The sequence below is a fragment of the Heptranchias perlo genome, unplaced genomic scaffold, assembly GCF_035084215.1.
Source record: "Heptranchias perlo isolate sHepPer1 unplaced genomic scaffold, sHepPer1.hap1 HAP1_SCAFFOLD_1251, whole genome shotgun sequence".
In the NCBI taxonomy this organism is placed as follows: Eukaryota; Metazoa; Chordata; class Chondrichthyes; order Hexanchiformes; family Hexanchidae; genus Heptranchias; species Heptranchias perlo.
In genome coordinates, this window is record NW_027138485.1 from 32,203 (window position 1) to 43,484 (window position 11,282).

General features: G+C 52.3%; 1 protein-coding gene across 1 annotated transcript; it reads right to left on the bottom strand.

Moving 5' to 3' along the window:
• Positions 1 to 377: 377 nt before the first annotated feature.
• upk1a (uroplakin 1a) lies at positions 378 to 10,015 on the bottom strand. The gene is made up of 8 exons (XM_067977091.1): positions 9,948 to 10,015; positions 8,285 to 8,383; positions 6,729 to 6,929; positions 6,269 to 6,343; positions 5,320 to 5,430; positions 4,619 to 4,798; positions 3,361 to 3,444; positions 378 to 1,752 (listed from the first exon to the last, which is right to left on the bottom strand). The coding sequence occupies exons 2-8, from the start codon at positions 8,348 to 8,350 to the stop codon at positions 1,708 to 1,710; spliced, it is 762 nt and encodes a 253-aa protein (XP_067833192.1). The 5' UTR covers positions 8,351 to 8,383; positions 9,948 to 10,015; the 3' UTR covers positions 378 to 1,707.
• Positions 10,016 to 11,282: the final 1,267 nt, after the last annotated feature.

The window sequence follows — 11,282 nt, forward strand, 5'->3', positions numbered from 1 at the left end:
TTCAAGTCTCACCCCAGAGACTGGAGGTCGACACACGCAGATGATCTGGTCATTTATCACATTGCTGTTTGTGGGATCTTGCTGTGCGCAAATGTGGCTGCCCTGTTTCCGACATTACTTGTGAAGTGTGGCCACGGTTGTATCTGATTGGCTGTAAAGTGCTTTGGGAAGTCTGGAGGTGGTGAGAGGTGCTGTAGAAATGGGACTTCCTCCCGTCTACACTCTGGACTGGTGACCTTCCTGCTCCGAGACATTTGTCCCACACTTACCGAGTGTTCCAGTCAAAACTCGACTCTCAATCCAGATCAGGTGTTCCACTCAGACTGTGACTGAGTTATCCCAGTGCAGTTAGTCAGACAACCCCCATGAGACATCGATCGTCATGAAAACGTTTAATAGTATATAAAATATACACAAGTGTTTAACTGGGATACATGAGTTAACAGACAAAGCAATTTCAAAAATCAAACTTTAGATACTCGAGGTGGGGTATTCATCGAGTGACCAAGAGAAACCGACCCTCTCTACCCTACTCCCCAGACCCCTTCATACACGAGTCACTGGACAATTAATCACCATTTAAAACATGTTGAAAATAGCCAAGATTATATTTAAAAAAAAATCCAACTTCACAACTCAGTGTAAGTCACTCAATCAATACCCAACCCCAAACATTTCAGCTCAATCTACAGCTCACCCGGCCCTGCTCCCATCACCATCCAGCTCCTCCTCGATCAGGAATTGCTGATCAGTGCAGAGTGTTGGAGTTTCAGACGGTTAATGTATCTGATCTCTCGTACACGCACAGGACACTGGAAAGCCACTCACAGCTCAGCATTACAAGTAGTTATCGCTGAGCAATTTCTTCACATCATCTGACAGACCCAACACTGGGCAAGGAAGAGCAGGGGGAAGGTTACACCAACGAGGATCAGAGATCGGGTCATTGAAAGTCCATCAGTAGGAGAAGTGCTCGGAAGGAATGTTTGGGATGCAGAAAAACTGGCTTTTCCCACCAAGGCTTTGAAATCCCATCTCATCGGAAGTCAAGAAAAATGGGAATCTCCTAACTTCTGGTGGCTGCCAAAAGGACCATGGACTCCAGCTAAACTTTGCCTCCAACAATCAACTTCTAAACCAGGCTTAGACTGGGCCAAGCGGAGGCAATTTGGCACATGGCAGCCAGCTTCAAGGTTGGTCGTCCACAGGATATTAGATCCCAAAGCCAACCCTTGGTCAGTCAGAGGTTCTTTAGATCTTAGGAACAAGGTCAGAGCTTGGAGTCAGAGATTCCAGAATCCAGTTTCACCAGGCTCCCTGTGGACTTGGATTTGGGAAAATCAAAGCCAATGTCCATGGATGTCCAGATGGCCCAGTTGGAGGATGTGCTCCAAGTGGGCGGAATGAGGGGGAAGTGGAGTTCTTCAGAAATAAACTCTGTAGCTCAGACCCAGTAACGAGTCTGCATGGACTGAACAAGGCATCTGGAAGGTCGATTAACAATTTATCGTGTAATTAAGGAGTGGCTCTGCAGTAGTTTCTCTTGGGCTGGGAGTCAGGGAGGGAACAAGCTGCAGTGACGGAGACTTCTTTTGATGGATTAAGAGAGTGTCAGAGTTGAGGTGCATAAAGAAACAAACATTCGTTTCATAAACGTTAAGTAGGTAGAGTTGAGAAATCATTGTCCACTCCTCCTGGGCGCCATTTTTACAGGGTAGTGAGGTAATACATGGTTAGAACCAGAAGGAAAAACTAGAAAATGGAAGAAACAGCAGAGAGTTAGTCCAGTTTCACACACTGAATCCACACTAGTCTTTACAGTTTCACGTCGCCTGCAGTGGTCAGTTCCATTGGCTGAAGAGATCGGGCCACAGGAAAGAATCTTCTAGTTTCCTCACATAAGAAATAGGAGCAGGATAAGGCCATTCGGCCCCTCGAGCCTGCTCCGCCATTCAATCAGATCATGGCTGATCTTCGACCTCAACTCCACTTTCCCGCCCGATCCCCATATCCCTTGATTCCCCTAGAGTCCAAAAATCTATCGATCTCAGTCTTGAATATATTCGTAAACAATTTTACAACACCAAGTTATAGTCCAGCAATTTTATTTTAAATTCACAAGCTTTCGGAGGCTTCCTCCTTCGTCAGGTAAATGTACCTGACGAAGGAGGAAGCCTCCGAAAGCTTGTGAATTTAAAATAAAATTGCTGGACTATAACTTGGTGTTGTAAAATTGTTTACAATTGTCAACCCCAGTCCATCACCGGCATCTCCACATCTTGAATATATTCAATGACTGAGCATCCACAGCCCTCTGGGGCAGAGAATTCCAAAGATTCACAACCCTCTGAGTGAAGAAATTCCTCCTCATCTCAGTCCTAAATGACCGACCCCTTATCCTGAGACTATGCCCCGAGTTCTAGACTCTCCAGCCGGGGGAAACAGCCTCTCAGCATCTACCCTGTCAAGCCCCTTCAGAATTTTATATGTATCAATGAGATCACCTCTCATTCTTCTAAACTCCAGAGAGTATCGGCCCATTCTACTCAATCTCTCCTCATTAGGACAACCCTCTCATCCCAGGAATCAATCTAGTGAACCTTTGTTACACCGCCTCTAAGGCAAGTATATCCTTCCTTAGATAAGGAGACCAAAACTGTACACAGTACTCCAGGTGAGGTCTCACCAGAGCCCAAACTTAAAACGGGTGCAGAGGATCTGATTGTAACTGGGCTGGGGGAGGAGGGGGTCAGCATTTAGCCTCTGTGCCGACAGGCCCCAGTGGGAGGGCTTCTTGCTCCCCACCACCAACCCTTGATCTCTTCTGGTAAGGATGGGTGGATTTTGGGCAGGGGTAGAATGAGTTTCAGCTCTGCTGCCAGCACCGTGGGTCACTGGGGTGGGGTGGGAAAGAGGGAGAAGGGGAGGACAGACCAGGGGGCAACACACCTTGGGGAGAAGAGTGAAAAAAGGGGAGACACGACACACCTCAACTGATTAGACAACCAGAAGACTGTTCCTCACCCATCTACAAGGTGAATGTTTGAGAATCTATCCCCATAACCGCAGAACCGTCCAAGAGTTGGGCTGGAGACCCAGTTAAGGGACATCAAACCAGGGGAGGGTTTGAGGGTAAGGGAGGGGGTGTGATGTTGTAATGCTCCCTGCCCCCCCAACACAAACAGACAGTTTTCTAGGGTCAGTGACACCAAATGTCACCCGCTACCTGTACACAAAGTGAGCTGGTCTTTCCGGACTGGATTACTCATCTACTGCCAGATCTCAGGTGTCCCCTGGACACACTGCCAATAAAATAGAGCAGAGGAAGATCTCTGAGCAATAAGTGGCTGTAACACATACCGTCCACATGAGGATGGCAAATCCAAACCAAGCAACACCCCAGGCATAGCTGTTGATTGCAGTACTGAAGTAATCAAAACAACCCTGAGTGAGAAACAACAACCTGCATTTATATAGCGCCTTGAACACAGTAAAACATCCCGAGGCACTTCACAGGACCGTAAATCAGACAGAATTTGACATCGAGCCACATCAGGAGATATTAGGACAGGTGACCAAAAGCTTGGTCAAAGAGGGAGGTTTTAAGGAGCGTCTTAAAGGAGGAAAGAGAGGCGGAGAGGTTTGGGGAGGGAATTCCAGAGCTTAGGGCCCAGGCAGCTGAAGGCACGGCCGCCAATGGTGGGGAGGAAAATCGGGGGGGGTGGAGATGCGCAAGAGGCCAGAATTGGAGGAGCGCAGAGATCACGGAGGGTTTAGGGGCTGGAGGAGGTTACAGAGATAGGGAGGAGGCCAAGGAGGGATTTGAACACAAGAATGAGAATTTTTTTAAAAAGCGAGGCGTTCCCGGACCGGGAGCTGATGTAGGTCAGCGAGCACAGGGGGTGATGGATGAACGGGACTCGGTGAGAGTTAGGATACGGGGCAGAGTTTTGGATGAGCCGGAGTTTACGGAGGATGGAAAATGGGAGGCCGGTCAGGAGAGTGTTGGAAGAGTCAAATCTGGAGGTAACAAAATGGCACGAGAGACTCAAACCTGGATGGGAAAGAAGTACGAGGACATGGATACAGGTCAGGACCTCACGCGAAACGAGATGGTAGATTTTTCAGAGTTTTCTCCCAGGGAGAGGTTCCTGGTTTGCCACAAATATGGAGACTAGACTCAAGAAAAAATTAAAAAGCAAACCACAGCCTCAGACAGTCTCTGGTCAGGAAGCCAGACATTTTGGGTCATCTCCAGCCTTGGAGATGTGGGAGTTGAACGAGAGATTAGGAGGAGATGGATGGCAAGATCACCAACAGACAAAGAACTAAAAAAGGTAGAGGGAAGACTTGAAGTGTAAAGATATTAATTAGACTTCCTTCTCCATTGAAGGGGCTGGAGGTTGTGAGCACCTCAGGAGGGTAGGATGGAATCAGAATGGACAGGGTTGGGGAAAGGGATGAGTGGATAGCCATTGGTATGGAGGAGGAACAAGAGGGAGCTCAAGTTAGAGAAGTAAGAGACAGAGTTTGCCTGCGTGGAGAGTGCAAGGTGGGTAGACAGGAGCACACGGAGAGAGTCAGAAGGACCTCGTGTCAGCCAGCAGTAGCGACTCACCTTGTGATATAGAAAGTCCCGATGGCCCACAGCACAGCCACCCTGGTCGATGATCTCAGAGTTGGCGTTCCTTTTGCAGCATTGGAAAGGCCAGGGAGCAAATGTCTCGTTGTACATGGTCCTGAAGAAGGAGGTATGATCGACCCAGTCCGTGGGCCCTACAGACCCACAGCATTGCTCCTGGAGGAGGGGGAAGTCCAATATTAGGAAGTCAACGAGTAGCCATCGATCCCCATCCTCCCCCTTCGAGCCCACAGTGGGGGCAAAGAAACCATCTTCAATTTGTTGGGTGAGGGGATTAGGGTTACGGAAACAAGGCGGGTAGATGGGGTTAAGATACAGATCAGCCATGATCTGATTGAATGGCAGAACAGGCTCGAGGGGCTGAATGGCCTCCTCCTGTTCCTGTGTAAGAGTATTTAAGTTATTACGGGATTGGTCAGATAGTTTGCTTCCCCTTGCGGTTCGGGTAAATCTTTCCCGATTCGATGGCTGAGCCAGGCAGAAGATTCTGGCGACGGTCACTGCCCGATCCCAGTCACCTGGTCTCCTCGTTTATCCCCAGACCTCGGCCCCTTCATCTCAAAACATTCTGGGTAATCAACACACGGGATTGAAGGGACTTTAATGAGGAAAGTGGGCCGAGATCAAACCCCAACACGTTGGGCAGAGTTCAGGCCGGCTCACATCAATCGCCCTACCTGAGACATAACACGGTTCCACATCACAGTCAGGTCACGGCCTCGATTTGACGAGGAGTCCCCGTAATATTGGAGCATTTGTTTCTTCACAAAGTTCGGATTGGAGGTGAGCTGAGAGACAAGAGGATTAGTGAGCAGTGCGTTCCACAGAGACGCACCTGGACTGCAGTCGCCCCAATCCGTCCCGAGCCCCAAACCGTCCCGAGCCCCAAACCGTCCCGAGCCCCAAACCGTCCCTCAATCTGTGCACTCGAGCCCCGTCACGTGACCCTCATGTCCAAGATTACAACAGTGACCCACACGTCACAATTACTCCATTGGCTGTAAATCACTTTGGGAGGTCCGGAGAAGGCAATGTGGAAATTCAAGGTCCCTTTTCAATCGGCTCTTGGACCTTCCTTCGCTGCCACTCGCCCATTCGCCCTCTGTCCTTGACCCAATCGGTGGGCCTCTCTCCGCCCCCACACATTCGGCCAATTCACCGGAAACTTCCACCGCAAAATATTAACCCAGAAATTGCTGTTCCTCAAGTCCTGCTCCCTCCCCGATCGCTCGGACTCTCGCAGGTTCCGCGGGCCCAAGTGACCGTCCTTCCTGCGAGCCGACCACGAAAGGGCATCTAGCCCAGGGCGTGCACACACACACACACCTTCCAGAAGAGGCCACTGGTCAGCGATCAGGAGGGCTGGCTCATTCCCCCCAACAACCCAGGGGGGGGGTCGAGGTACCTTGTAGCCCTCCCACCCCGGTGGCTCAGGAAAGGCCGGCGGATTGAGCCTGGGTCTTTCCTGCCCGGTGTGGGGCTGAGGCAGCACCGTGACCATCGGCCCTGGAAGTAAGCACCATCTTCAGCACTGCTCATCGTAAAGAGTGAGGGACTCGAGTGAACTGGCTCGTTGCTCCTGTGAGACCCGACCCCGATAGCGCTGTGGGATCGGACTGTACTTACATAATCCCGGTGTGTGATTGAGGTGATACAGGAGGCACATTCAAAGATGTAAACAATCAGCATTAGCACCAGGTACTGTCAGGAAGGAAGGAAAGAAAGACGGCATCATGAGACAGTCCCCGCTGTTCACAACCCCCCACTCACTGGCTGCCCATCAGAACCGCACTCTCCCACCCGTTCGTCCTGCACGAGTCCAGGCTATTCAACTACAGTGGGCATCACGGCCAAGGCCCACCCTTTCCTCACTGGACTCCTGGACACACTCTGGTACGAGTCACAGGATCTGGAGCGTGAACCCTGACCCAGGGGCACTGAGGCCAATTGTAGCCCACCTCCGATCAGCCAACTTCGCCACAGGGCCTCGGGCTCAACCAGTTCTTCAGCAAACCTCGGATCATCTCTCCCACTCCTTTCCTTTCCCCCCCCCCCCCTCCTCCTCCTCCCGCCCCTCGACACTCACCGTGATGACCATGGTCCGACTCTCACTCAGCACGGCGAGGATCCCAAAGACCGAGAGACAGAAGAAGGCGAATCCGGTGAAGATGGCAATCCAAGCCCCGGCAAACACGTCATCCTTCCCAGACGCCCCCAGGACAGGGTAGACCCGGTATTGGTCGGTGACGACCCAGATGGTCTCCGCAAACAGCGCAATGCCAGCGAGCTAGAGAGAGAGAGAGAGAGATACACCCCACGCATTGGACCAGGCACCACGGAGAAACCGAGGCCCATCATCGCAACCAAACCCTCCCGGGGGGGGAAACGAGGAAACAGACTCCAGTCTCCCCCCTCACCTCACCCCTTCCCACCGCTGGGGACTGTTCTCAAGGCCTCGAGAGGGTGCGGAGGAGATTTACCAGAATGGTCCCAGGGATGAGGGACTTCAGTTATGTGGAGAGACTGGAGAAGCTGGGATTGTTCTCCTCAGAGCAGAGAAGGTTAAGGGGAGATTTAATCGAGGGGTTCAAAATCATGAGGGGTTTTGATAGAGTAAATAAGGAGAGACTGTTTCCAGTGGCAGGAGGGTCGGTGACCAGAGGACACAGATTTAAGATAATTGGTAAAAGAACCAGAGGGGGAGATGAGGAGAATGTTTTTTACGCAGCGAGTTGTTCTGATCTGGAATGCGCTGCCTGAAAGGGCGGTGGGAGCAGATTCAATAATAACTTTCAAAAGGGCAATTGGATAAATACTTGAAAAGGGGAAAAAAAATGGGACTAATTGGAAAGCTCTTTCAAAGGGCTAGCACAGGCACAAAGGGCCGAATGGCCTCCTCCTGTGCTGTATCGTTCTATGACAGGCCATTCAGCCCCTCGAGCCTGTTCAGCCATTCAATTAGATTAGGACTGATGTGTATCTGAACTCCATTTACCCGGCTTGGTTCCGTAACCCAACAAACACCTTTTAAATCGCAGTTTGGAAGTTTTCAAACTGACCCCAAGACTCAACAACAATTTGTTTTGGGCAGGAGAGAGGGGGGGGAAAAAGAAAAGAGTTCCAGATTTCCACTCCCCTTTGTGTGACTCGATGTCGTCCCCCTCCACTCCCCGTCCCGTCCCCTCCCCTCCACTCCCCGTCCGCGACATTAACAAGACGACAGGAGTTTCACATTTCAACAGCAAGAGACCGGAGTCCCCACCAAACTGGTTCGGGGAGATTCCTGGGAGTTTAACCACATTCCAGGCTCCAGCTCAGAGCCCCAGGCTGATTCCTTCTGACGCTCTCCGATCGTCCGCCACATGACCATAGGGAAAGGTCAGTGACGAGGGGGAGGGGAGGGGGAAGAGGGATTCTGCATTTCCTTTAGATCCTTTCAACAACATATTCAAGAAATATGTCACCAAATTCCTCTTCCGCAGGTCCCACAGACCCCGACTCCCACCGGGGCGCGGGCCCCCCCCACAGACCCCGACTCCCACCGGGGCGCGGGCCCCCCCCACAGACCCCGACTCCCAGCGGGGCGCGGACCCCGTGCTCTCTCTCGGCCCCCCCCCCCGTTTACCCGGCGAGGCCACTTACCCCGAGGACCACTTTGCCGAGGATGAGGACGGCCTTGACCGCCGGGGACACGCTCGTCTCTCCCATGGTTCTCCGTCAAACTTCCTCGCGTCTTTCAAGCTACCAAGGAGAGGACACAGTGATCAGTTACAGGCCCCGACCCCAGCTGTGATCCAGTGGGTCTCACACCTCAGAGTCAGAGGGTTCCAGCCCCACTCCAGAGACTCGAGCACAAAATTCAGGCCGACACTCCCAGTGCAGTGCCGAGGGAGCGCTGCCCTGCCGGAGGGTCAGTCTTTCGGATGAGACGTTAAACCGAGGCCCCGTCTGCCCCTCTCAGGTGAGTGTAAAAGATCCCACGGCCACTATTTTGAAGGAGAGCAGGGGGGAGTTCTCCCCGGTGTCCTGGGCTAATGTTTATCCCTCAACCAACATCACTAAAAAGATCTGGTCATTTATCACATTTGCTGTTTGTGGGATCTTGCTGTGCGCAAATTGGCCGCCACGTTTCCCACATTACAACAGTGACCTCACTTCAAATGTACTTCATTGGCTGTAAAGTGATTTGGGAAGTCCTGAGGTTCCTGTAGAAATGAAAGTCTGTCCTTTCACTCACACACAGTGCAGGCAGGGCCCGAGTAACAGACTGAGGGACAATCAAACCGCACCCTGATAGATCACCTGCTCACACCCCTCGCCACGGCTCGGCAGGAATTTTGGGCAGAACCAGAATCAAAAAGACAAAAACATTTAACGGTGATGCTGATTTCCACCGGGAGCCTGAGCCCGGGGGAGGGGGGAGAGGGGGGGGGGAGGGGGAGAGGAGAGGGGGGAGAGGGGGTTAATCTCAGCAAATTCCCCAACAATATTTCATTACTCTCCAGTTCTGTCATTTCACAAAATCCCACTTTCAGATTCTACATTAAAATAGTTTTTAAAAACTCTTTACTCACTCAAAATGCTCAGAAGTAAAAAGAAATTAGTAATTTAAAAAAAAAAAAATTTTTAAACTCAAAAATAGTCCAGATCAAAGGCCAAGATCTCACTTCACAAATCATCCAATGAAAATGGAGAGAAAGTGCCTGGAATTTACAGCAGGTGAATTAATATCGAGAGGAATTAAAGGGACAGATTGTTCACCAGAAGATCATTACTGGTATCAAGAGGGGGAGAGAGAGAGAGGGACAAGAGACAGACACACAGCGAGAGAGAGGGACAAGAGACAGACACACAGCAAGAGAGGGACACAGAGCAAGAGACAGACACACAGCAAGAGAGGGACACAGAGCAAGAGACAGACACAGAGCAAGAGACAGACACAGAGCAAGAGACAGACACAGAGAAAGAGACAGACACAGAGAAAGAGACAGACACAGAGACTACAAGCTGAGCCCAGGTTGAGGATTTAAAGCCACACACACACTACCAGCCGTGTCCCATCACTGCACCGTCTGGTGTGGGTTCTGGACAGAGGGAATCAGTTTCTGAAAACTCAACTCCACAGAAATCAAGAGTCAAACTCCCTGAAACCTCAGCCCCTCCCTTTACAACAAATATTTTATATTTAGTTTAAAAAGTCAGTCTCAAGAAGAGATTCAGCTCCCAGATTAATCCTCACCGTCTCCCAGTCCCTGAGACATTGAATGAACTGGACATTGTCTCTTCCATCAGCCCCACCACTCACCGAAACACCTGCTGCCTGCTCCAAGTCTCAGCTGATTCCAATTCCAGGACCTGGGACCCACCTAAATACCAACAGTCTCTGCCCACAGACCTGTTAAACCTGCTCCCCCTCTGATGTCACAGGGACAGAGGGAAGAAAGAGCTGGAATCCAGATTACCAGGGAGTCTGGACTGGACTGGACATCACCACATCAACAGGCAGACTCCAGGGAGTCACTCCCCCCGCTTTCAGTATCACCCGTACCCCAGTGAGAGTCGGTGTGTGTGGGACCCGTACCCCAGTGAGAGTCGGTGTGTGTGGGACCCATACCCCAGTGAGAGTCGGTGTGTGTGGGACCCGTACCCCAGTGAGAGTCGGTGTCTGTGGGACCCGTACCCCAGTGAGAGTCGGTGTGTGTGGGACCCGTACCCCAGTGAGAGTCGGTGTGTGTGGGACCCGTACCCCAGTGAGAGTCGGTGTCTGTGGGACCCGTACCCCAGTGAGAGTCGGTGTGTGTGGGACCCGTACCCCAGTGAGAGTCGGTGTCTGTGGGACCCGTACCCCAGTGAGAGTCTGTGTGTGTGGGACCCGTACCCCAGTGAGAGTCGGTGTGTGTGGGACCCGTACCCCAGTGAGAGTCGGTGTGTGTGGGACCCGTACCCCAGTGAGAGTCGGTGTCTGTGGGACCCGTACCCCAGTGAGAGTCGGTGTGTGAGGGACCCGTACCCCAGTGAGAGTCGGTGTGTGTGGGACCCGTACCCCAGTGAGAGTCGGTGTGTGTGGGACCCGTACCCCAGTGAGAGTCGGTGTGTGTGGGACCCGTACCCCAGTGAGAGTCGGTGTGTGTGGGACCCGTACCCCAGTGAGAGTCGGTGTCTGTGGGACCCGTACCCCAGTGAGAGTCGGTGTGTGTGGGACCCGTCCCCCAGTGAGAGTCGGTGTGTGTGGGACCCGTCCCCCAGTGAGAGTCGGTGTGTGTGGGACCCGTACCCCAGTGAGAGTTCGGTGTGTGTGGGACCCGTACCCCAGTGAGAGTCGGTGTGTGTGGGACCCGTACCCCAGTGAGAGTCGGTGTGTGTGGGACCCGTACCCCAGTGAGAGTCGGTGTGTGTGGGACCCGTACCCCAGTGAGAGTCGGTGTGTGTGGGACCCGTACCCCAGTGAGAGTCGGTGTGTGTGGGACCCGTCCCCCAGTGAGAGTCGGTGTGTGTGGGACCCGTACCCCAGTGAGAGTCGGTGTGTGTGGGACCCGTACCCCAGTGAGAGTCGGTGTGTGTGGGACCCGTACCCCAGTGAGAGTCGGTGTGTGTGGGACCCGTACCCCAGTGAGAGTCGGTGTGTGTGGGACCCGTCCCC

Excerpts from the sequence above, each read along its gene's own strand:
- upk1a (XM_067977091.1), bottom strand. The coding sequence starts at position 8,350 with ATGGGAGAGACGAGCGTGTCCCCGGCGGTCAAGGCCGTCCTCATCCTC. Across the intron at positions 6,930-8,284 it reads TCGGCAAAGTGGTCCTCGGG|CTCGCTGGCATTGCGCTGTT; the intron begins GTAAGTGGCCTC and ends CTCTCTCTCTAG. Across the intron at positions 3,445-4,618 it reads GGGACTTTCTATATCACAAG|GGTTGTTTTGATTACTTCAG; the intron begins GTGAGTCGCTAC and ends TTTCTCACTCAG.